The 25,216-nt window shown below is 42.9% G+C and overlaps 3 protein-coding genes across 13 annotated transcripts in view; 1 reads left to right on the forward strand and 2 right to left on the reverse strand.

Moving 5' to 3' along the window:
* Positions 1-38: 38 nt before the first annotated feature.
* RINT1 (RAD50 interactor 1) lies at positions 39-9,359 on the forward strand. Its single transcript, XM_035341399.1, has 14 exons — positions 39-157; positions 558-753; positions 944-1,185; positions 1,402-1,575; positions 1,653-1,802; positions 2,983-3,139; positions 3,637-3,747; positions 3,931-4,156; positions 4,816-4,953; positions 5,669-5,868; positions 6,676-6,890; positions 7,517-7,697; positions 7,781-7,899; positions 9,074-9,359. The coding sequence occupies exons 2-14, from the start codon at positions 577-579 to the stop codon at positions 9,288-9,290; spliced, it is 2,307 nt and encodes a 768-aa protein (XP_035197290.1). The 5' UTR covers positions 39-157; positions 558-576; the 3' UTR covers positions 9,291-9,359.
* Positions 9,360-9,809: 450 nt separating this feature from the next.
* Positions 9,810-12,113, reverse strand: EFCAB10 (EF-hand calcium binding domain 10). The gene is made up of 5 exons (XM_035341414.1): positions 11,758-12,113; positions 11,352-11,536; positions 10,950-11,114; positions 10,587-10,671; positions 9,810-10,096 (listed from the first exon to the last, which is right to left on the reverse strand). Exons 2-5 carry the CDS (start codon positions 11,449-11,451, stop codon positions 10,060-10,062), a joined length of 387 nt encoding a protein of 128 aa, XP_035197305.1. The 5' UTR covers positions 11,452-11,536; positions 11,758-12,113; the 3' UTR covers positions 9,810-10,059.
* An 8,360-nt stretch (positions 12,114-20,473) lies between these two features.
* Positions 20,474-25,216, reverse strand: part of ATXN7L1 (ataxin 7 like 1) — a 115,116-nt gene continuing 110,373 nt past the window's right edge. For 9 of the 11 annotated variants that reach the window (XM_035331750.1, XM_035331720.1, XM_035331759.1 and 6 more), the window contains one exon: positions 20,474-22,582. In XM_035331750.1, the coding sequence (XP_035187641.1) occupies positions 22,523-22,582 (60 nt within the window). In that variant the 3' untranslated portion in view covers positions 20,474-22,522. Of the gene's footprint in view, positions 22,583-22,738; positions 23,538-25,216 lie in introns of those variants that run through there. The other 2 variants (XM_035331730.1, XM_035331740.1) reach the window with 2 other exon arrangements.

Genomic DNA, 25,216 nt, shown 5'->3' on the forward strand with positions numbered 1-25,216 from the left:
GCCAAATGCTGAAACCGGCAAGTGCCTCTCCTGCCGGGGCTTCCTTACAAATATTCCCCTGCTGCTCTTACAGAACAAGCCGTGATTTGTAATGTAAGAGCTGAGTGGATCCTTGGCTCGTAGCGAGTCCCTCAGCACTTGATGCTTCTGTGAACAGGTAAAGAGGGGCATTGTGGTTACTCTTTTCTACTTTACTATATATATATATTTGGTATTTTTCCATGTTTTCTAACTAGAAACTACCTACATGCTGAATTATTTGCAATGATTATTCCATCGTGCTTTTGGGAAAGGGTGGACTTTTCTTCAAGCAGCAGGCATGTTCCACTTCAATAGTTAACATATAGTAAACCACCAGAGAAATATATATAAAAAAGATATCTCAGCGAAGACTTTGACCACAAGTTGTCTCGCTTAATGCAGGTTTGTTATTACATGTCTTATTTGAATTTCAGTTTAAGTTGAACTGCCCTGCTTTTCATGGAGCTTTGTATCCTCGGGAAGTTTCTAGCTGGTAGTGCTGTCTTCGTGGTGAGTAACTGAAGGTACATGATTAGTATTGCAGATAAAGAAAACATGACAACCGTTAACGTTACAAAGAAAGAAGTCGCTAGAGATCTAGACCATTGCGATATCCCATACTATGTTTCTGAATTTGTGGAAAGAGAAGTTGGAAACGACTATGATTCACTGAGGAAGTTGGGCAGCCTTATCGATAAGCTATCTGAAAATAAAAAGCAGTTAGAAGAACAGGTGAGTATCTTTCCTTTTTTATTTTAATATGCTGAATATATGACTGATTAAGTAGTAAATATGACTGGTTAAGTAGTAAAATCATTCAAAAGACTAAACTTAATTGAAGCAGTGTATTGTATTTCAAAAGATACCACTCTACATAATGCAATGTTTTTATGTGAGTTTTACTACCTTTCTATAACTGTAGGTACTTACAGTTTCATCTGAAGTCCCTAAAAGAATTCAGAAGGCCTTGAAGAATGCGGAAGATTCTAAAAAATCTCTGAATCGGCTTTTAGAGGAAGAAGCCCTTCTATCTGATTCAATCGATAGCCACTTACTGAAAGCTCAGCCATGGATGGAGGAGCTTGGTGTGCTGATTAGTCAAGTAGAGGAGATTGAACGGCACCTGTCCTATCTTAAATGGATCTCACGAATAGAAGAGTTAAGGTAAAGTTGGTATATTTTAATGTCTTATATACTTTAAGAATATTCTTACCAATGTTATCACACAGCCTTTTCAGGGCTGAGCACTGCATATATGTGATGAGAATGGTAACCATGTTAGACTAAATCAAATATCTTAGATTAAGATTTATCTCAATTTTCCAGTGCACGAATGATTCGAAGTGAATGTGTGACCTCAACTTTTCTTTAATTTTATAGCGATAACATTCAGCAGTATCTGATGACCAACAATGTCCCAGAGGCAGCCAGTACTCTAGCTTCTATGGCAGAACTGGATATTAAACTTCAGGAGTCCTCTTGTTCTCATCTTCTTGCTTTTGTGAGATCCACTGTTAAATTCTGGCATAACATTCTTAAGGACAAGTTGTCAAGGTAAGGGGTGCATTGTCACTGCCTCATCTTTGTGTAGTACTGTAGGTTTGTGCTCAAGTGCATATTTTATGTTGCAGTGACTTTGAAGAGGTGCTGACCCAGCTTCGTTGGCCGTTTGTGGGGCCACCACAGTCTCAGGCATTTGGTCTTGCTGCTCCAGCCAGTGCTCCTGATATATACAACAATTTGGAGACGTTGTTCTGTCAGCTTCTGAAATTGCAAACCTCGTATCCTTTTAAATAGTTGTGGTGTGTTGTAGTAAGGATGATACATGTCAGAGCTCTTGAAAGTCAGAAATGAATTTATGTTACTTTGTGTTAACATTTTAAGGTACTTTTCATACAGAAACGGCTAGGTGGCCAGAGCAAGAATTTGAAACTTGTTTTCAATTAAAATTCAAGTTACTCTTTTTGGCAGGAGCAGGATCATAACTCCAAGTCATCAGATCGACTGATCTCATGGTAACTTGCAGTTCAGGCTTCATGATGTGCACACCTTACAATGTATACTTTCAGCAAGATTCCCTATATTAATACAAATGATGATGCATTTTATTTTAATTGGGCGTAGTTAATGCTTTCGCTTTCCTAGCATTACTTGAAATCTGTTAATCCCTTTAATATATGCAGTCCCAGAAAGAAGAGAGAGAAAGCTCAAGATGTATGTCTCGGAAGGGAATTTTAAAAAGGTGTATGTCTCGGAAGGGAATTTTTAACAATGGAACAATTTTCACTGAGCAGCAGTAGTAACTTGCCTCTGAGGTCAGTCAGCAGGCAGTGCTGCTCATCCGGTTCCTTTTGTTTGTGGGTGAAATCAAGCACAGCTGAAGTTCAAACAACCATTTTTATCAATTTTTTTCCTGGAGTGGTTGTAGCTTTTTTGTTGTTGTTTTTGTAATCAGCAGTCCTGGACTGGGAAGAAACAAGGTCATTCTGGGCAACCTGGAGCTGGTAACAATTTTGGTCAGTGAGGCTGGGCTGCTTCAATCGGTTGCTTCAAAGTGGGAAATCGTGTATTGCATTTATTAATCTCATGAGTCTGATACTTCTTTAAGAAATGTGAATATGAATGTCTCTTGGATAGCCCCTGGGTTTGGTAGTGATGATGGTGCTTTTTCTTCTTTTTATTTATTTATTTTTAAATGATACTGGTTTCCTAGATCAAACTGACTTCAGTGACTTGTACTGTGACTGAATAAATTATCCTTAGCAGCCAGAGTTTTCTTACATATTTTATAAATGGGAACATTTTGAGCGTTGCTCATATTTGAGGACTTGTATGCCTTGTGTAATGCTGCCTTAAGCCAAGAAGGTAGAGCAAAAGTATTCACTTTTGTAAACGCACTTTATTGAAATGTTACCATTGGAGGAATCAACACTTAAATTTGTCCTTGACTGCCAAACTTAGAGATGAACTGTTAACCAAACCTAAACAACTTCCAGAAAAGTATTCCTTACCCCCATCACCACCCATTATCCTTCCAATACAGATCATGCTGAATCCTCTGCAGAAAAGATTCAAGTATCATTTCACTGGAAATAAACCCACCAATGTCTTAAGCAAGGTATGGAAGAAAGCAGTTTGATTGATTTTTTTTAAGCAACAGATACATTACTGTATATACTGTATTTAATTGTATAGCTTGGACACTTTCTGTTCTGAAATTACGATTCTGCAGTCCTTGGGTCTCCCTTGGTGGGGACTGATGCCAAGGTAACATGTGGAGATCTTCCAGAGGCATAAACATTTTCTCTGGGCCAGAGAGATGTCCGCTTTACCAGCTGGAAACTGACCCCATTTTTGCATGAGTTATTTTCAAAGATTGAGTATTTTACCTGAGAATTGTCACTGAAGGAGGTTTCCTACAAGTAAATGTTAATGTGACTGTAATGCATCTGCAGCAGACTTCGAGAGCTGTTTTGTAACAGCTGTTGAGTAAATGTAAATACATTTGTGCTCTTACAGTTGCTAATACAGTGCATTTTAATAGTATCACCTATATTAGGGGATTCATTCATAATCTGTTTTTTTTTGTTTGTTTGTTTGTTTGTTTTTAATAAGCCTGAATGGTATTTAACACAAGTGCTTATGTGGATTGGAAATCACGCAAAGTTCCTTGATGACAAAATCCAGCCGATATTGGACAAGGCAGGATCTTCAGTGAATGCTGGGGTAAGTACTTTTGTGTGTTTTGGATGTAAATATAGATGCAGTCAATTTGTACAAGCATTCTTCTACTGATTTCGCTAAACTTGTGCTGAGACTTAACTCAGTCTAGTAACAGTTTTAAGGTCATACACGTTTGCTCATGTTTGTACATATCTGATATTTTTACTCACTTTTTTCTTGTAAAAGCTTGAATTCTCTCGTGCGCTGGTAATGCTGATTTTGGAGAAGCTGGCTGCTGATATTCCATTCCTGTTATACGATGATGCCCTCTTTTGTCACCTTGTGGATGAGGTACTTCAGTTTGAGAGAGAGCTTTACAGCGTTCATGGTTACCTCAGCACCTTTCCCAGTTGCATGCATATTCTCTCAGAAGAGTCCTGCTTCCAGAGGTGGCTGACAGTTGAGAAAAAATGTAAGACTTGTGATGGATTTTGTTGGTCTTGACACATTTTCTTTCTGATTGTGCAGAATCCAAATTGTCTTCTCAAATAGGAGAAGTCACTTGGCCGGGGCTACTCCATAAGATGTATTTTTGAGGTTGGTAACGAGAGGAGTGCCCCAGGGGTTAATGCTGGGTCCAGCCCTGTTTAAGCCAGTTTGGGCTTCTGTAATATTTTTACACTCTGCAGTTATTTTGACTAAAAATGGTTTAACTCTAGCAGTGTCTCTGAAGTTTACAGGACTGTTGTCCCTGAGCTGTATGGGATGTAGCAGGCTTCTTTTTAGTCCGAGGTGTATTGAAGTATGCAGACAAGGACAGACTTTAAATTGCAATGGGCAGAGGGTACTAATTTTTGAGAATCAGAGTAGAAATTAAGTATTAAAAAAAAATAAAAGAAGAAAGAAAAGATAGCCTTGACGGAATTCTTGTATCTGCCTTTGTGATGCTGTTATTGGAATTGGTTCTGTATGCGGCCAGTCATCAGTAGATTTTTATAACCTGAAAATGTAAATTTGAACTCACTAGGGATGAAGATTTTATTTTTATATATTGTTTGGTTTTAGAGGATTTTTTGTTGGCAGGTGTTTTCATTGTTAAATACTAAAACAATTTACAATTTCTGTGCTCAGTTGCTCTTCAGAAAATGGACTCCATGCTTTCATCAGAGGCTGCGTGGATATCGCAATACAAAGATATCACCGACGTAGATGAAATGAAAGTCCCAGACTGTGCTGAAACTTTTATGACTCTGTTGCTAGTTCTAACAGGTAAGTGCCAATCTGTGGACATTGCTCTTGTTTATAACAACTAGTAGAAAAACTGCAGCTAATAGATTGCTTTATTAAGTATCTATTGTGTCAACAAAAGTCAGCAAATAACAACTTTGCAAAGTTGCGATGCTCGCAATTTAATAAAAGCTTTCCTGTTCATCTTGTCTTTTGGACATTATCTAGCACAAGTAATCTTGAGCTAGTAGTGACGTGCTTTCAGATGCATTTTTAAAAATTGGATAACTTGTAATTTACAACATTCAAACTCATGAATAGTGGAGAGAATATAACTTGTTACAGTGCAGTAAGAAAAATATCCTACTGTTCCTCTTGAATCTGCAGGATGTACATTTTCAGGAGGTACTTACTTGTATATTCAAGGGCTTTATCTTACTCTGTGACTGGCTTTAAGGGCCACATGTTATTGCTAGATGGTGTGGTGTGATAACATAGTACTTAAAGTATTAGGATACAATATGCTAGTGGAATCATGAGCAGGAGGGGAATCACAGATGTGTTGTTTCTTTACATATTTAGCTTTTGCATTGAGTAGTTTCTTGAGGTTGCTAAAAATAAGTCAGCTTTTTAAAAATTAAATACCATATGACATCTTTGTAGGATTACGGTCATGTAAAAAGCTGGCCATGTTTCTTGTTCACAACCTTTTCTTCAGTGCTGGAAAATGTTAAAGATTTTCATAATGTCTTTCTAGACAGGTATAAGAATCTTCCAACAGCTTCTAGAAAACTGCAGTTCCTGGGGCTACAGAAGGAGCTAGTTGATGATTTCAGGATACGATTAACTCAAGTGATGAAGGAAGAGAGCAGAGCTTCTTTAGGCTTGCGATACTGTGCGATCCTTAACGCCGTTAACTATATCGCCACAGTGTTGGCAGACTGGGCTGACAATGTAGTAAGTAATTTTTTTTAATGGACTGGTTCTATTTGTTTCCCAATCAAACATTATATTTCCAGCACTATTTATGGAGACGCATTTAGAAGAATTAATTATGGAAAAATTGAACTAATAGTACTAAAACTATTGCTGCTGAAGTGCACGTGTTGCAGGAGCAAGTGCATGCTTCTTGTATTACCCCTATGCCAAGCTAGTTGAAATGGATTTGGCGTGGGTGCCTGCATTACAGCTTGGTTCAGGCAGTGTTTGGAAAAGTCACCCTTGGACAAGAGGGTATTGGGTACGGTCCACTTATTTGCTGTAACAGCCCAGTGGCACCATAGCTATTCTGTAGTATGTCAGCTTTTCCATGGTTAGTGCAGAAAGAAGCGTTTTGTGGGAGATGGGCAGCCTCCAAATTGTTTTTTGTCTTGACAGGAAACTGTCTCTAGCAGAGCTTAATCTTGACTTGAGAGCAGCTTTTGTGTTGTACAGCTGCATCTACAAAAGCGTCTTGACGTGCTTAAAAGCACAAACAACTTCATTACTGCTGTGTCACATTCAACTCGGACCATTTCTTGCTATTGTCAGACCAGCAAACATGTGCCATTACCTATCTGCTGTTGCATTTGGGACCCATATCAGTTGCATTACCACGATTAAAACAGTGCATTGTTTTCATTGAATCGGGACAATGTTTTAAGACTAAGATTATAAATGTGTCAGGAGCGCGTTTTGTAGAACCCTGTCTGTTAAAGTACAAATGCAGAGTTCTAATAATAAGATGGTTTCTGCTGGTACTTATGTCTGCTTCTGTTCCCCTAGTTCTTCCTGCAGCTACAGCAGGCTGAACTGGAGGTTTGTGCAGACAATAGCACTGTCAGCCAGCTACAGCTGGGGCAGCTGGCTTCAATGGAGAGCTCTGTCTTTGATGAAATGATTAACCTGCTGGAACGCTTGAAACAAGATATGTTGAGTCGTCAAGTACATCATGTCTTCAAAGAGGTGACAGATGCCGCAAAGCTGTACAAAAAAGAGAGGTGATTCTGTTTACTCTTCTCATATTCCAGTATTATTTTCTGTTGCAAACACTGAAGCAAATAAAGGCAAGAATAACTAATAAGAAAAATCAGTTTCCTGAATAGGAAAGGCCTGGGGTAGTAAGCATTGGAAGATATTCTTTATCCTTACTTCAAGCCTATTTTATATTATGCTTTCTAAAGTAGTTCTGCAGTGAGTGGACGTCTTAAAAACCCTAGGAGGAATGCTGGGTCACTCTAGTGTGGATGAGAGTTACTTTCTTCACAGTAGTATTAAAAGTGGCCTGTAACAACTGCTTCTATCCTCACAGAATCACAGGGTTTCTGAATTTTTGTAGTTCAGTTTCTGAAGTACTTCACAAAATGAACACAACAGCTGTATGGTTTCATAGATTACCTTTTAAAAAAAATAGCATGTTCAGATTTATAAGTAAAGCATCAGCTTAACATTAAAGGACATTTAAATAAAGCATTAGACTATGATTGCCTTTAGGTTTGAAATGGGAAAGGAGAAAACTCTGAACCATTGCAATCAGCTAAGATTTTCTTACAGGATAATTTTAATTTCAGTCATTGTAATATGACTAATCATCCCATTGAAGTCATAACAATGACATTTCTTTCAGGTGGCTATCTTTACCATCTCAAGCAGAGCAAGCAGTAATGTCTCTGTCGAGCACAGCTTGCCCGATGTTGTTGACCCTAAGAGACCGCCTGCTACAACTAGAACAGCAGCTCTGTCACTCGCTCTTCAAAGTATTCTGGCAAATGCTTGCGGAGAAAGTGGATACGTTCATCTATCAGGAAGTAGGTATCTGCAAAGTGTATGCAGTACTGGGTAGGTGTCAGTGACTGGCCTAAACAGAAGATGCACCCCTCTGTATTTGCAGATAATCATGGCGAATCATTTCAATGAAGGAGGAGCGGCACAACTTCAGTTTGACATGAGTAGAAATCTTTTCCCTTTATTTTCACACTACTGTAAGAGGCCAGAAAACTACTTCAAGCAGTAAGTGGGCAAACTTCTGATCTGTTACTGTTTGCGAATAGAATGTCCAGATGACTGTTTTGTATATCACTGCATTTTTTTCAGTTTGGGGTGCGTAAGAAATACTTGAACTATGTGGATCATCTTTCAGTGTTTACAACAGGGAAAGTTTTGATTCTGCAGCATGTATTCAGATAGCAACTGACTGTAATGTATGTTCTGGAGTATTTAGCACAGTGATAATGTCTACTGCACGCAGAAAGATGAACTTATGGAAAGTAAGCAGTATTCGAAAACTGAGGCAAAAGAGATTACTCAAAGATTTAGATACGGCACAACAAATTTTCTGTATCCTTAGGCTACTAAACTGTGTTCCTGCTTCGATTTGCCCTGCGTAGCAGTCCAGTTGCTTTTGCTGGTGAGAAGCAACCTTCTTTGTGGTTAGTCTTTTTAAATAGCCACGGTCTAATACAGAGTCCAATGCTAAACTCCTAGGCTAAACGGGACAGAAATCTTACTACACATCTAAAGATCAATATGGAACGTGTTATTCAGTCTTGAACACTTGAAGATGGAAGTTACATATTGGCATTTTTAATTGGAATATTCAGGTAGCAGTATCTTAAGGTTTTTTTCAGCACATTACCTTCACAAAGCTAATTGATACCTATGTAGTAGTCACAGTTTAGAAACAACAGATGCAGGAAGGAACAGTAACCAGTAATATGTCGTGGGTACATGGTTATCCTTTGTTCTAGAAACAATGTGGCAGGGTTTCTGTTTGCTCTCTAATGAGATTAATAAGAGAAAATGTTCAGACTCTAGCAGCTTTCTGTAAAGGTGTGTTCTTAAAATATACCAAATAAGAAGGATTCTAATTATCAACAGAAAACACAGTTTGAGGAAGCTAGACAGGTAATTCTATGGTAACTTTTCTGTATTTTTTTTAATCTAGTGGAAAAAATAGGAAGCAAAAGCCAGGCCGAGCATGGCCAGGTATTGGTGCTTGTAACACAAAGTGCTAAGAGAACAAGACCAAGTATGCTACTTGTCTTTGGCTAGGCAGCACTTTTCAGTTCAGTACTTCGATCCTTTTCAGAAGTCCATGGAACCTTTTTTGTTAGTCACTGTGCGTACAAAATGCAGTGTATCTTATGTGTAATTCTTTTAGTAATTCATCTTTTCCCTTCCACAGCATAAAAGAAGCCTGCATTATCCTGAATCTGAATGTTGGCTCTGCCTTGCTTCTGAAGGATGTACTACAGTCAGCCTCAGAAAATGAAGTGTCACTAAAGCCAAACCAGCCGTCAGCAACAGCAGCATTAAATGAACTTGGCGTTTACAAATTAGCTCAGCGGGATGTTGAGATTCTTCTCAATTTGAGAGCTATTTGGCCAAATACAGGAAAATAAAGACTTCAAAATTGGTTAATAACTTGATCTAGATTACTTATTTCAAACAAAAGCAAAGCAAATAAGTTACAAGATAGTTGTGTTATTTTCTTCCAACACTGTGTGCTGTGTAATTGGTTTGATCTAATCTTACCATTTCTTATATGTGTTCTTTTAAATTATTTGAAAAGATTGCAGATCTTACTTTAACGTAACCACCTTGTCATTACGTTTAGAAGCTAACAATCTTCCTTACTAGTGACCATGTTACTTGAACTGGCACACTCTCACTTAAACACGTGTTCTTATATCTCTAAATCCCAGGTAACAGGTGTTCTGTATTTGAAATACGTGTATGCAGGACCTGGGGTGGAATGAAGGAATTTGTCCATTTGTTTCCTTTATTTATATATATGTTGTTTTGCTGTTAACTTTAAAGTTAACTTTATTTGCTGTTTCATTACCAATGATTAACAAAGTAAGCTACTAGCTGAAGGAGGAGACTCTAGAACACTTTTTTTTTTTTTTAAAAAAAAAAAAAAAGAGGTTTCTACTTATTTTTAATAAAATAATCTTACGAAGAAAGGCAGTTCTCCAAAGATACCCTTCCAGTCCCTGGGAAATGTAAACAAATTTTTGTCATTTGTCCTTTCCAGCTGATTGCTAATACAGGGAAGAGAGGGAAAAAGAAGAGAGTACTGTTTCAAATCAGTTGTTCACAGCTGACACAGCAGCAAAAGCATAGAGTAAAATGCCTATTTTTAATATATTAAGCATACCACTCTTCCATCTAATACACAGCCCAGATCTCCAGCAACCTTTTCTTCCTAGGAAAAAATAGAAGTGTACAGTTAGGTAAGTTGGGATATCTAGTTAGAGTTTTCTTTCACTCATTGTAACAGTTGCCAAAATAACCTCCCTAGAACCATTCTGTAACCATGAGAAATTACTGAGAAATTCTAAGCTTGTTTCAGCTAGGTGTTACTACCTCTGCTACATCAGGCAGAAACAACAATGTAGCTCAAATACTTCCCATTTCTGGACTAGTGCTCTCAGTCCTGGGCTTACCTGATGACTGTTTGTAGGAAGGAAATCTGATAGGCCTGCTTTGGGTGGGTCCTAATGTGAGATGGCTGAAGAAAGTGCTGAGCAAACCCATCAGGCTAGAGCAATAGCGTCTCTTTAAATCTTTCAGGGCAAAGCGGGTAAGCTTAAACCAGTGAGTCTTTTAATGACATGCTTTTGTAAATAAAACGTAAGCCACAGCAAAAGATCTGCGCATAGCAACCCTCCACATACCCTTTCAATTATACTTACACTTCTTCCTTGAATGTGTCTAGTGTGACGTTCACATCATCACCAGTGTGCAGGTTGTCTGTGCTCAGTCCCAAAGTTTTCAGAGCTAAAGTTAAGAAAACAGAATTTCCTATATAAATCTGGAAAAAATAATTTAACATCTGAAAGTGGCCTAGATGCAATAAACAAACAAACAAAACCAAACAAATGTGTAACTTCTTTTAACTTTCCAAGGTACAGGTAGTGTGGCCAGAAGTGCCATTGCTTTTAACGTACGCACACAGAGGGGGTTGAAACCTTTTTAAGACGATGCTTTTGAAAGCATTTTAACAAAACTGTTCAAACAGCTAGGGGCGTGCTGATTGCTGTTCGGGTTGGACTGACCTTCTCGGTACTGCACAGGCGTGATGTAGCCCAGGTCTGCAACATCCAGCATCTGGAACATGGCAACCAGGTTGGACTCATCCATCAGGCACGGGTACCCCCCCTCACCTTGCCTGCCGGCCTTCACTCTTTCCAGCACCTGGACAAGGAACTGGCGAGGTCTTTCTGCAACAGAACCAAGCCACCGAGGTCTTTTTCTTCAAGGGAACCAAGTCACCAAGGTCTTTCTGCAAAGGCACCAAGTCACCAGTGCCGCCCGACCCTCACCCTGCTCCTGCCGCTGTCCCTCAGCACCCCCGCCCAGTCCCCGGGCTGCGTCTCTCCTTCCAGCCAGCACCCTAAAGACCCCAAATCCCCGCTTTTTCCCCCCAATCCCACCCCACCACCGCGGGGGAGCCGCACCGGGCTGGTGGTAGAGCAGCAGGGCGCTGAGGCGGCGGAGCAGCTCGGGGATCCCGTGGCGCTCCAGGTAGTCGCGGCCCCCCTGCTCGCCCGCCGCCATCTCGCCGTTGCCAGGGGAGGCCTCGCACCCGCCGCCCGTTAAAACCGTTGGCCCTGAGGGGGAGAAGCTTCGAGAAAGAAGCCGCAGCCGGAGCCCTGGGGCCTGAGGAGGGCGGCGGGAGGAGACAGGGCGGCTGCGGGACGGAGCGTGGTCACCGGGGGGGAGCTTCGCCTGGATCCCGTCAGCGCCGGAGCGGAGGAGCGGCGCTTCCAAGTTACTAATCCGTAGCCCAGCCCATTCACGGGGACAGCGCCTTACACGCCGCTAACACCGCTGCTTTGCCGGTTCCAGCCCGTGTGTGGGCACCCAGCCGCCACCTTTGGGGGTTTTGCCCTCCGTTGCCCGCCGCCGGGGCCCCCGCGCGGCTTCAGTCAGCCGCGGTGAAGGCGGGAGGACGGCGCCGCCTCAGGGCGGAGGGCTGAAAGCGGCGGCCTGCCAGCGAGAACATCCCATCGTTAGACAGCAAAACTACGGGAAAACGGCTTTGTCGTCTGTCTGCTGTGCTTGGTAAGCTGCGGTACACCTCTGCGTGATGTTTGTTAAGAGAATGGTGCAGCAGAAGGCAAACCCCTCAGAGCATGTAACCGCGGCATCCCAGACACGCACCATTTCCAACAGGGTTTTACAAGATCCCACAGAAAAGTCCCGCTCCTACCTGCAAAACCAAGGAGAAGCAGCTAAGAGTGAGAAAGATGTAAACATTTTTACTTTGCTTCCAGCACAGTCTGTGCAAACAGAGACGAGACATCAAGTACCCTTTCTATTGTGCTACCCACTGTGAGGAGAAAGATAATGAAGAAAAATGTCCCACTAAGAAAGGATAGAGTTCATGGTTACTGAACGCATTCCTGCATTTGACTTTTCTGCTACCTCTCAGAAGACTTTGCAAAGAACTAGCAAAGTTGGGGTTGTTTATTGTTCTTTAAATTCATTTCACTGTTAAGAAAGCACAAAGTGTTTCCTTGAAAAATGTTCTGATAATGTATCGTGTAGGGGATTTATTATCCACAGCTCATGTGAAATTATCTGCTGAATGAGGGTTCTAAACGTGTGATAATTTAGGATAATATCTGAGAAGCTCACCTGGACTATTGTACGAGGTGACTAAGAAAAACAGGATTTGACAAAACATCCGAAAGTTTTCTGGTTCCATTATAGCAAGATTGCTAAGTAAGGTTTAATCACAACTGCAACACTCTTGCCAAGTTCCTTGCTCCTGGAATTCAAGGAGACTTGGAGCAGACAGGGTGCAGGGAAGTCAGGCAGGGACTGCCAGCCTTTGGGTGGTGCGCTGCAAAGGCCAGAGGGTGGATGTAATGATCCGTCTGGGACAGAAGAGGAAATCCACACAAGAAATGGATGACCTCGACAGCCAACCCCCCGGTAAGCATCCAAGGCTGGATGAAATGGTGCGGCTCGGGAGGAAGAGGGAGTCCACCCACAAAGTGGATGACCTCAATGGCCAATCACCCTGTAAAGCGTAAAAGATGGATGAAATGGTGTGACTAGGGACAAAGAGGAAATCCACCCAGGAAACAGATGCCCGCAACGGTCAACCCCCCAGAAGGTGTCCATAGATGCATGATGGGGAAACAATGGTTGGGAACCCACGGAAAACATGTGAGCAGACCGCTGGGGGCTCGGCTGAGGAGAACATCCAGGACTTGGGCAGACGCCCACCAACAAAGTTGGTGCAGACCTCGCCACCCAAGAAATGGATGGATGGATTCTCCCCCTCCTTATTCACTGAGCTTGGTGACTGCAAGGCAGTTTCCCACTCCTCACTCTCCCAGCTGCTGTTGCCCAGCGTTTTTTTTATTTTTATTTTTTATTTCTTTCTTTCTTAAATCTACTCTCCCAGAGGTCCAACCAGCATTGCTCTTGGCTCGGCTCTGGCCAGCAGAGGGTCTCTTTGGAGCCAGCTGGAACTGGCCCTTATCTAACATGGGGCAGCTTCTGGACTCTTCTCCCAGAGGCCCATGTCACCTCTCTATGATGTCATCTTGCCCCCACCTCTATTAAGGGGTTGCCAAAGTGCCAGCAACTTAGTCCGGCAGCTTCCCGCTCCTGGAGTGCCACGGAGAGACTCGAAGGGCATTCGGAGAACAACTGATGGAGGGAAACCGGGCAGGGACTGCCAGCCTGTGGTGGCTTTGGGCAGTGCGCTGCAAAGTGCAGAGGATGGGCGCAACGATCCGTCTGGGACGGAAGAGGCAATACACAGAAAAAAGGAAAGACCTCAAGAGCCAACCCCCTCGGAAGCGTCCCAGGCTGGATGAGATGGAGCGGCTGAAAAGGAAGAGGAAATGCGCAGAGGAAATGGATGACCTTGATGGCCAACCCCCCAAAAGCATCCAAGGCTGGATGAAACGGTGCGGCTGGGGAGGAAAAGGAACTACACAGAAGAAATGCATGACCTTGAGAGCCAACCCCCCAATAAGCTTCAGAAGGTGGATGATGCACAGACGGAACTGGACCCACTGACAAAGTATTTGCGGACCATCAGGGCGTGGGTGGACATTAACAAAATGATGGCAATTTGGTACGGATGCCCACCAACAGCACCGGCGCAAGGCATCAGAGTTGAGCCTGAGAAGACCAACGTCCAGGCCACTGACAGACGCCCACCAACAATGTCAGTGAGGACCATCAGGATGCAAAATGAGACGATCCGTGTCCAGGTCAAGAACAGACGCCCACCAATGAAAGGAAACAGGGACAGACCATCAAGGCACGGCCTGAGAAGGATGATGTTCAGCCGCGGATGGAGTCGAGGGGAATGACTGTGGCCTTACCACAGGCAGGAAGCGTAGGTACATTAGTGCAGCTAGCCCCCGCTTGCCTTCTGCTTGCCACCAATACAAGACCTGTGAACTTTCAAGTGTTGTGTGAGCCCTCCTTTCCTGTCCTGCGCTGAGCCCCCACGCTATCTGAGAACCTTTCCTTTAAGAAAGCAAAAATGATTTCTCAGTATACTGAGTCTCATTCTTGGAACAAGATCAAAGGAGGGCAAAGCTGTGGGGTTTATGTAGCTGCTTTCAGGATGTCTCTGAGGCACCGGGGTGGTGAGGCTCTGGGAGAGGCCAGCAGGACTCCTGGCTGCCCCTGGGGACACGTCTGTAACAGGGACAGCAAAGCGCCACTGTGCAAGGAGCATCCTCTGGAGCTGTTCAGTCTTGCACTTTGCTAAAATCCTTGAGACATTTTTACCACATGTGATTTCATCTAGCAAAGCCAAGCAAGTTTTAAGTCCCGTGCTGAAAATAATTTAGATGTTCTGAGACACAGTATCATTTATTTTAAAAAAATAAAAACTAGGCATTTTATGCTGCCTTGATTTCATCCACTCATAGCAGCTCAGCTACTTCAGAATGGTTTTGTACTAAGTACTAAGTACTAAGGTACTTTCTCTGTCGTGAGCTTTCCTCCTGCTGCATGTGTAAAAATGATTGTTATTCTTCTGGATCCCTGTGGGAGCAGGCAGGCCGTCATGTCCCCTACCCCCACATCTCTCCGTACATGCCCAAAGGGCAAGGAAGGCCCAGAGAGGTGGTGGCTCCTCTGGAGGATGCTCCAGAGCAGAAGTTTCTCATAGCTGCTCTTGCCTCTCAAGCAGTGCGCTTTCCACATGGGATCACAATCTCCACGTGAATCCCGCAGCTTAATTTTCAGAGCTCATCATTTTGTAGGCGTTAGCCAGGCAGCTGTGAGACAGGCTGTGCAGTGTGCTGCTATGTGAAGCGCTCTGTGAGCGCACCTCAGAAAGTCACCGCTGGCTCTGGAACATAGCAATTAACTGTAAAGGACAAAGATGAGGATGAATGCACATGTAGTAAAATTTCTACCTTTCTTTGCAGAGTTCCACATCTGCAGCCAGACGAACGTTAGCTGCTGACTGGAGGATTCTGCCTGGGAGCGCTGGCTGGCTGCAGGCGTGCAGACAGAATCCTGTCGTACCATCTACTGGCCTGCTGGGATAGCACACGCTGTGGAAATTGCCCATCCTCTGAATGAAGCAGCTATTGTTGATGTATTTGGTTTTTAGTTATTAGAATTAAAGTTGTGATTGTTTTAGGTGTTAAAATTAAACTTGTGAAACTTTTAATTATTAAATTACTTGTGAACCCCAATAGAAAGGAGTTTGCTGTGAATTTCTTGGGGGAAGGGACAAGATGAAGAATGCCATAGGTGCTGATTTAAAGTCGAACACGTGGAAAAAAGGAGGTAGAACATACTCTCTGCTTCATGCAGACCAGTGTGGTCAGCCAGAGAAGCTTGGTGTGGGCATCAGAGGCTTCCCTTGATATACACTGCTCTCACTAAAGCGCAGCACTCAATACTGCAGTGGGTTTACGTGGCAAGGTTTTGGTTGCAGGGGGCCATAGGGGTGGCTTCTGTGAGAAGGATCTAGAAGCTGCCCCATGTTAGGGAAGTGCCCCGCTGCTGACCAGAGCCAAACCAATAAGTGATGTTGTTTGTGCCTCTGTGAGAGCAGATTTAAGAAAGTTGGGGAAAAAAATAATAAATGCTGTGACACAGCAGCTGGGAGAGTGAGAGGAGTGAGAACCAGCCTTGCAGGCGCCAAGGTCAGTGCAGGAGGAGGGCAGGAGGTGCTCCAGGTGCCGGAGCAGAAGTCCCCTGCGGCCTGTGGTGAGGCCCCTGGTGGAGCAGGCTGTCCCCCTGCAGCCCATGGGTCCCACATGGAGCAGATCTCCACGCTGCAGCCCCTGGAGGAGCCCCCGGTGCAGCAGGTGGATGTGGCCTGGAGGAGGCTGCGGCCCATGGAGAGCCCCTGCAGGAGCAGGCCCCGGGCCGGAGCTGCAGCCCGTGGAGAGGAGCCCACGCAGGAGCAGGGGATCTGGGGGGAGCTGCTGCCCATGGGGGACCCGTGCTGGAGCAGTTTGCTCCTGATGGATGGACCCCATGGTACAAACCCTTCTCTGGAGCAGGTCCTGAAGAGCTGCTGCCTGTGGAAAGCCCCTGCAGGCTCAGTTTGGGAAGGACGGCATCCCGTGGGAGGGACCCCATGTGGAGCAGGGGCAGAGTGACCATGAAGGAGCAGAGGAGACAAAGTGCTATAAACTGACCACAAACCCGATTCCCCCCACACTGCTCAGGGAAAGGAGGTGGAAGAGGGAAGATAGGGAGGGGAAGGTGGTTTGGGTTTCTTTCCTTTGGGTCTCACTTCTTTAGTAAAATTTATTGCCTATTACATGTCTTCACAAGACATGCTCCTTTCCACCCCTCCTGCCTGCTAAGGTCAGCTCAGCAGGAAGGCAAACCACATAGAGTCACAGAATCATTCAGTTTGGAACAGCCCTCCAAGATCACCTGGTCCAACCCTCCCCCTACCACCAATGTCACCCACTAACCATGTCCCTAAGCACCACATCCAACCTCACCTTGAAGACCCCCAGGGGCGGTGACTCCACCACCTCCCTGGGCAACCCGTCCCAGTGCCTGACTGCTCCTTCTGAGAAGAAATGTCTCCTCATTTCCAACCTGAACCTCCCCTGGCACAACTTGAGGCCATTCCCTCTAGTCCTGTCACATTACCTGTGAGAAGAGGCCGACCCCCAGCTCCCCACAGCTTCCCTAGTAGTGGGATGGTTTTAGCAAATAATGCCATCTAATTTATTACACAATTAGCAACCCTCTGAGTAAAGATGTTTGTGATTCCTCAAAAACAAAGACTGATGTTCTTGGAGAACGTCTGAAATGCTTGGTTCTGTGAACTTAAAAATACAAAACCAAAACAAGAGGTGTTAGAGTAGACAATAGTTTCTCTGCCTTACCCTATGCCGTCCCAGGTGCAAAGCAGGTAAATTTATTGGAACTCCATAATATGTCTCCAGGGAGATGCTTAGGAAAAAAAAAGCAATGGAATATTTATCCAAGAAAGATACATTAGAGTGAAAAGTAGAACAATATGGCCTTGGGTGTTACCAGCTCTGAGTGGGAGATACAGCTACTGAAAAAGTTGGTTAATGAGTAACAGACAGACCAGGCAATGAAGAGGGTTTGGTACTAGGAAAATGCCCTAAGGAGGCCCTACAGTGCATTTCTTCAAAAATGACCCTACTAGATGAGTCCCTGAGGGAGGAGATGGATCACCACCGTTGCTCCCTTCACGTTTGGATCACCCGACAGGAGGGCTGTAGCCCAGCTTCCTGCTCACATGCAGCACTTCCCCTGGGAAGCGTCTATGCTCAGCGTGCGAAGCTGTATGGGCCTTGGATGCACTCTGCAAAACAGCACGAGTGAAAACCAGCTCTCTGCATCTCCTCAATAATGAAGAAGCAAACCTGTCGTGTTGGTGTCACTGCTCAGCCTGTAGGGCTGAAATACAAGCCCTAAAGGGATTAACACGGAAGGAATAACTCTACGCAAGGTCACAAAGAAACAAAGCAAAACAACAGCAACAAAAATGACAACAAAACAACCAAACAACTGACTATGGGTCAAAATAAGAGAGAACTGAAGGAAAGTGAAAGCAAATGGCTGCAGTTTAAGGGTGGAGCTGGCCAGAAGGGGAAGTTTTGTGCAGATGCTGTTGAGAGGTTCTTAAGACCGATGCCTATGGGCCTATACGTTCTGCATCGGTGTCAGGGAAGGCTGAAGAGCTGAGCCTGAGCAAACCTTTTCAATCAGCCTGTGAGCTCTCGTGTGACACAACACGCCTAACCACTGGGAAGGGATGATGGTTTCTCTTCTGCAGCGACGCTTTGTCACCATTCCCTCCTCTGGCTTGGTAGAGGCCAGGCTGGAAACCGAGTGCTACAGCCCTGGGACTCACAGGGGTATTCCTCAGGCCATTTCTTATGTTTACACCAGCAGGTTTTTTACCTGTAGCGTTCTGTAAATATACTTTGTTCATGCCAAGCAGCTTCTCAGAAAAAATGGTCTCGTGCTGTCACATGAACCTCGTTGCTAACTGCTTCACATTAACCAAACCCAGCTTGAACTTGAGAGCCAAAGATTTCAGGTCTGGGGAAACGGCTAAGGGGCAGCTGAATGTTCTGCACCACCTGGAATCCCTCCTGTTGTCTTTACCCTCAAAGTCCATCTCTCCTAATCCCGATCCATTTCTGGCAAGCTTCCCTTAAAAAGGAGAAGTTTCCTGAAAGCTTCCCTTCTGTGGGGACAGCTGATGGCAGACTGGATGTTCGTATTTCTGCAGGCCAGCAGAGTAAACAAAAACACTCACGCACAGAACAATCCAGCCCATGTCACTGGTGATGCATTACAAAATGAAACGAGCACGCACAGCATCTACCGCAGCTTCTACGGCTGAAGGGCAAACGAGGACCCGCTGCTAAGGTATCAGTTTATCTTCAGCTTAGGAAATAAGGTTTTAAAAGAGGTCTGTACTTGGTTGGCGTAGTAGCTTTCAAGAGGTATTTGAGAAGAAATACAGCATTAAAAATTGCATGAAATAAACACTGTGTTCAAAAGTCTGACTGCGTTGTATGAATCGCCTCCAAGTATTTCTGGAATCGGTCCTTGGCGAGGCTTGCGATTGTGAATTCTGACAGATTTGGATGAGTATAACAGATACGGGTTGCAGACAGCAATGACTGTCTTCTACAATCAATATTTCTCTGGTAAAAACAAGCATAAGAACTGGAGTGCAATGAGTAACAGAACTTATTCAGTGCTCTGCTTACCTCTGAAACTGGTGGCATTTAAAGCACGTTAGATAATACAAGAAGAGAGTGCTGCTGCAAAACACTTGTTGCATAACCAAAAAAGGGGTGTGGGGAACCAACTCCAAGCAGAGAACAGCTTGTGAGCCAGTGCAACAACGCTGCAAGTGCTAATGAACAACTCGGTCACATTTGGGAAATAATTTTAGTGGTCCTTGACCACTGCTGGCCATGGATGATGATGGTGAGCAACTAGTAACTCACGGCCGCACTGTTCCATTTTCTTGGTTATAGCCTTCATTTCTAAGGGCTGCAAGAAATACCAAATCATCCTGTAAACAGAACGCGTCTCTTCAGCGTGGGAACCGCTCCCTGTCAGATGAAACTTCAGTATCTACTGTTACTAAATGACGTCTGGTTTCTCTACAGCATACTGAAAATGATAAATTCAAAAAAATCAAAATACAAGCAGCTCAGACACACACTGGGGGCACCAAAGAGGAAGTTTAAAATCAGCTTTTGCCACATGCAAGAACATGCAATATGTTACAGAAAAAGCTGTTCACCTAGAAGGTAAAATTTTCTTCCTATTTCTATTTCCTGTACTGCAGGCCAGCTTTCTATCTCCTCTGAGTGTATGCATAACACGTGCCCTCCTTCCACCCCCCCCCAAACCCAAAACATTTTGCAGTTCAATTTCTTGCTTTAAAGATCATCCAGAATTGTGTCTCTTCCCTACAGTACCTCCAAGACCGAGTTTCCAGGTACCTTATAGAAGAAGCACAAAGCGTACATCTTCTCCAGACCTGCAGAAGAGGTTTGCTGTGAGAGAAACACCTGTAACCCCCTCTGCAGAGCTGACAAGTCAATGAACAACTTCAGTCACATTTGATCTGTAATTGGAATGGGCTTTTACACAGAACAAGAATCTTAATGCCTAGAGATAAAAGTTGCATTTCTAGAATTAACAATGATAAGAACAAAAAGATTGGTTTTATTTTTACACTGCCCACTGAAGTCCGAATTCCTACATCTAGCAGCTCTGGCAAAGTTAATTCTTACACTGACAAAGAGTCAGAAAATGCAATCAGCTAAGCAAAAGAATTTTAAAACGATTGATCAGAACAAAATCCTCAGTAGCTGATCATCACACAAACAGAAATATTTTAGACACGAGTGCCAAAACCAATCCTTGAGCAATTCAGCCCTGTACAGGGGACTGGGCAGACTTTCTGAACTAGGAATTCTCAGTGCAGGCTACTGCACGCCCTGTTCCAGTCGCTGGGAAGAACAAGGGCAGCCTTGCAATACACACCCCTTTCGCTTTGCCAAGATAAATAATGACAAAACCCATTTGTTTCTTACAAACATATAAATTATTTTATTTACAAAGCCATGTTACAAAAAAAAAATAATAATAATAAAGCAAAAAAAAAATACAATCGCTCACTAGAGAATATCTCCAGGCCCGGTGTTGAACCATGGCAGTATCAATCAGATACATGTTTGTTCTGTTTTTCCTTTTTTAAACTGTAAGCCATAGAATTTACTATTTACACCTACTTTAGACATTTATTCTGCTTACAATTATCACAAGCATGGAATGAATTCTATTTGATACTGCTAATACATAAAGGTGCAGGACAAAGAATGAAAATACTTAGTGTTACAAAATATGGATTGTAGAAAAGAAATTGGCTGTACAAGTATGGCATTTTTTTTTCTTAGAATGATTGGACATGCTTTCTTCAAAAGTCTTCTGGAAAAGGTTCTAAAATCTGTAGTAGGAAAGCACAATATAGCAGGTGCAAATTCATTTCTGTGCAACAACAGTTATTTAATATACCCCATGACTGACCAGCTATGCAAAACCCACAGAGTTTTGTTAAAGTGCCATGGGTCAACAGCATAACAAAATATAAGGTGTAAATAGAAAAATTTCTTTTTTTCTTCTTTTTTTTTAAAACAATAGTTCACTGAGAATCAGCAATAATAGAATATGCTGTATAAACTATTCTCTACAAAGGTCGATCAGCACTATTTACAATTGTTACATCGATACAAAAGAAGGCATACAAGTTATCCAAGTCGCTTTTTATGGCTGACGGGCCTATGCATTGCGTATGTGTAACAACCAAAGCTTCTGAGCCTCTATTGCTGGAAACAAATCACAAGATTTTCAGGCAAATGGGGAAGAAAAAGAACCACCGAGTGAATGCTACACTAATAATGCATTATAGGCTGGTCCAGTTTATATCCATTTATTCCAATGTTTACTTCCATTTCGCTTTTCAGGCTGAAATTTTTGATACTTGTAATTAAATAATGATTCTTTGATGACGAAAGGCTGTGGGATTTTACTTGGCGCTGAACGTTCCTGAAATGCTGTCAGGTGTAAGCCAGTTGACACAAAAAAATAAAGCAGCATTCAAAGGACAGGCTCCATATTCCAGCTTTCCAATTAAAAGATGCGTGGAAAGAGCTAAAGCTTCCTTAACTACGAAATCGCTCCTTCAGTCACTGATTAGCATTAGTTCTCAGAAGCAACCACCGAATCTCCCAACCACCGTTTTCCCTCAACAACTAGAAATAGCATTTCGTCGATTACAGAGGATGACTTTGTTACTGAGATTTTTAAACTCCTGCAGTTTTAAAACTCAAAATAAATTAAAAAAATCAACATAGTACTGCTCCTAAAACTGAACAAGACAAAAATTGTGCAAAAATAACAAAGATATGTACACATTTTTCAGTCTGAAGAAATGTACAATAAAAACATAATTCAAAGAACATTTCAAAAATATAAACATTGCTTAAACTTTCCTAAGTTTCATACTGTTTCTGAAACTATACGGTCAGTTAGCTCTGAAGTATAGCAAAACATAAATTATTACAAAATTAACACTATAAAAATTTATTTTAAGAATATTTCTAAACTTTTTTCAAAGGGTCTAGCCTTGCTTATAATTGCTTAAACATTTTAGTCTTAAAATTTGCCTTAAGCCTTCTTTTTTTAAAAAAGAAAGTAGTAATAATCTCCCTATTTGCAGTCTCTCGCCTTTCCCCCAGATGTAAATAAACCAGCATATAAGTGCACTTTTAACACTGTAGAAATAAAAATTAACTCCTCTGTACTATTGTTCCAGTACCTAGTATTGGCTTCCTGATTATAAAATCTATATTTTATTAAAAAATTATTCAGTAATCCTATAAGAAACACTGTCAGTGCAATTCTATTAATGCAAGCCAATCTGCTCAACGCCCGTCCTTGCAAAGCCAAACTGTTTACCGAAGGTATCGAGTACTGGGATCTTAAGGGTCGAGAACTCCACCACGACAGGGGGGTTTCGTGTGCTGAGCCTCGGATAACATTAACCACAGTTTGGTGCAAAAATCCTCTATGCATTGATTGAAGTATAGATTCCTTAAGAGCCTGATCCTGGAAGATGCTGAACACTCGGAATTCCCACTGAAATCATTAAATGCTGTAGGTAGAAGAGCACCAGTCAGGATTAGTCCCTAAAGTTGCAGTGCCCCAGCTGTTTGCAAATTACTAAGAAATGCACTCAATATTTATCCATAGGACAAGCTTAAATACAGAATTACTGTAAATTTTATTGAATGAAAAAATTTGGAGGTCCTTTAAATAGATTCAAATCATGATCTGTTTTTTTTTTCTTTTTCTTTTTGTTTTTGGAATGTCCACTGTATTCTGGTAAGGAAACAAAGGGAGCATTGCAACGCTAACAGCTTCAAAAGGCATGAAACATAACCAAGCAGAACGCACAGATCAGTGGCAAATACAAGTGAAAAACTAAACAAATCACTATTACAGTTTTCTGTAAATTTGATTCTCTTTAAAACCACAAATCCATAAAAGGTTAAATCCATCTGCAGGACATAGAAAAGAAAAACCCTGTGGAGTAGGGCTGCTGAGAGCTAGAGATTATAGGCTGGTTCCTTTTCCTTGTTATGGAAGAGTCCTTATTCTACCAGTCCGGTTTGATGTCTTCTAAAAGAAAAACCAGAGCCAGGTTCAGAATCAGAACATGTCTTTCAGTCCATAATACTTTAACAACGTTTGCATCTGAGAGAGAACTCAAACCATGAATCTATTTCCAGTCCATCCCTACTTACTGATTACATTTAAGAAAAGGACCTGCTTTGAATAAACTCGTTATTTCCTTTTGGGACTATCTGATTTTACTAAGCGAATCTTATGTTCATTAACTGAATTTATCATTAGAAATAACGAGCAGCAATTAGACAATAACTTCGAAGGATCTTTTTCCCTGCACAGCGTGTTTACATGCATGATGAAACCCCATACAGCACACACGTTGTCACCTTCCCTTAATAAAAAGATCTAGTTACTCAGTATTTAAAAACCACCGCATACTGAGGTCTTGAAGTATTAACACATGAAGGCACCTAAAAGCACTACGAAGAAAAAAACATTTGATTAGTTATAAACCTACAGCAAGGTTTAAACAAAGCTTAAAATCTGGAGAAAACAAGCTTTTAATACAAAGTTTGTATAAACAGGCACAAGGAATTTGATTTTAGAACTGTTATTCCATTAATGTTTTTTAATACACAAGTAGATTTTGTAAGGAAAGGGTAGGGTTTTTTTTTTAAATTAAAGCAACAACAGTTGGAAAAACAGACATGCTTTAAGTATATAAGCCCTTGTTAAGGTTTCAGATAGATGCAGCAAGGTTCACATTGAATGTGAATTGAGAACAACTTGTCTAAGCTGAGTTTGATGTGATAGAGGACAGCAAAAAGGCCCACCACAGTTATCATCACAGTCTGCCTGGACTAGGCAGGAATACCTGAAAATATAACATGCCTCAGCAAACGCAGGAAATGACCAAAACAAACTCCTTTTGTGAAATCAGAACCATGCCCCCCTCCCTTCTCCCCATACTGGTTTTGTCCAGGAAAGAGCTCACTTTCTTCATACCGGCTTGTACGGTGCCACGCTTTGGACTCGTAAGGCAAACAGCGCTGATAACACAGCGATGTCCCAGCTGTCGCTGAGCGGCGCTCACACAGCATCAAAGCCTTTCTGCTCCCCATGCTGCCTGGCCAGCACGTAGCTTGGGGCTGCACAAGAACGTGGCAGGGGACGCAGCCAGGCCAGCTGCCCCTGACCACCTGCAGGGTTATGCCACACCAGGTGGCACCACGTGCAGCAATAAAAGCTGGGAGGAGGAGGAAGGCAGGACACTTCAATCATGGCACTTGTCTTCCCAAGCAACTGCTATACATGATGGGGCCTGCCTTCCTGGGAACGGCTGGGCATCCCTCTGCCGATGGGACACAGGGAATGCATTCTTCGTTTTGTTTCTGCGTGCAGCTTTTGGTTTACCTATTAAATTACCTGTCTCAGTATCAACCCCCAGGTTTTCTCACTTTTTACCCTTCCGATTCTCTTCCCTACCCCACTGAGGGAGCAAGTGGCTGCATGGGGCTTAGCTGCCCACCGGGGTTAGCCTGCGACAACATCTCAGCAGTAACAGAAAATCCCTGGTTATTGGTGGCAGCTGGCTTTCACAGCACTACCATGTGTCCCCTCAGCTTTGACTGGCCACCTCCAGGAGCTGAGTGAGGAAGCCAATCTTCTTAGCATGACGACACACCGGCAGTCACAGGATCAAAAGAGGGACTGGTTTTAGGGCCTGCTGCAATTTTCTGAACACTTCATTTTCACATAGTCACTCTCCCTTCTCTTGAGAAACAGCAGCCTTCGTCCCTCCTAACTCCCCGCTCTGCTCCCCCAGACAACTCTGACGAATTGCCCAACCAGTTAACGCAGTGGAGAAGTCCAGAGGAGCTGCCCTGTACTCGTATTTAGCTTGATGGCTGCAATTCTATTTCAAACTGAATTGTTCCAGATCTGCTTTGCAGGCTTGTATTCATGAAAACTTGCCTGGTTTTTCCAACTGTAAAACCCAGTGTGGTAACATACATCACCTCTGCCTACAGCCTTGCCTTGGACCCCCTGTCACGGTTCTAACAATGCTAATATTAAAAGCAAGAGAGCTCAGGATCCCCCGGGAATGACTTGACTGCCATGGCATACATTCGGAGAACCACTTATTGATACCTAATTA

This window comes from Oxyura jamaicensis, chromosome 1 (genome assembly GCF_011077185.1).
Source record: "Oxyura jamaicensis isolate SHBP4307 breed ruddy duck chromosome 1, BPBGC_Ojam_1.0, whole genome shotgun sequence".
Classification (NCBI taxonomy): domain Eukaryota; kingdom Metazoa; phylum Chordata; class Aves; order Anseriformes; family Anatidae; genus Oxyura; species Oxyura jamaicensis.

Excerpts from the sequence above, each read along its gene's own strand:
- RINT1 (XM_035341399.1), top strand. The coding sequence starts at position 577 with ATGACAACCGTTAACGTTACAAAGAAAGAAGTCGCTAGAGATCTAGAC. Across the intron at positions 4,157-4,815 it reads GCTGACAGTTGAGAAAAAAT|TTGCTCTTCAGAAAATGGAC; the intron begins GTAAGACTTGTG and ends TTCTGTGCTCAG. Across the intron at positions 6,891-7,516 it reads AAGCTGTACAAAAAAGAGAG|GTGGCTATCTTTACCATCTC; the intron begins GTGATTCTGTTT and ends CATTTCTTTCAG.
- EFCAB10 (XM_035341414.1), bottom strand. The coding sequence starts at position 11,451 with ATGGCGGCGGGCGAGCAGGGGGGCCGCGACTACCTGGAGCGCCACGGG. Across the intron at positions 11,115-11,351 it reads GCTGCTCTACCACCAGCCCG|AAAGACCTCGCCAGTTCCTT; the intron begins GTGCGGCTCCCC and ends GTTCTGTTGCAG. Across the intron at positions 10,672-10,949 it reads GCCTGTGCAGTACCGAGAAG|CTCTGAAAACTTTGGGACTG; the intron begins GTCAGTCCAACC and ends TCTTAACTTTAG.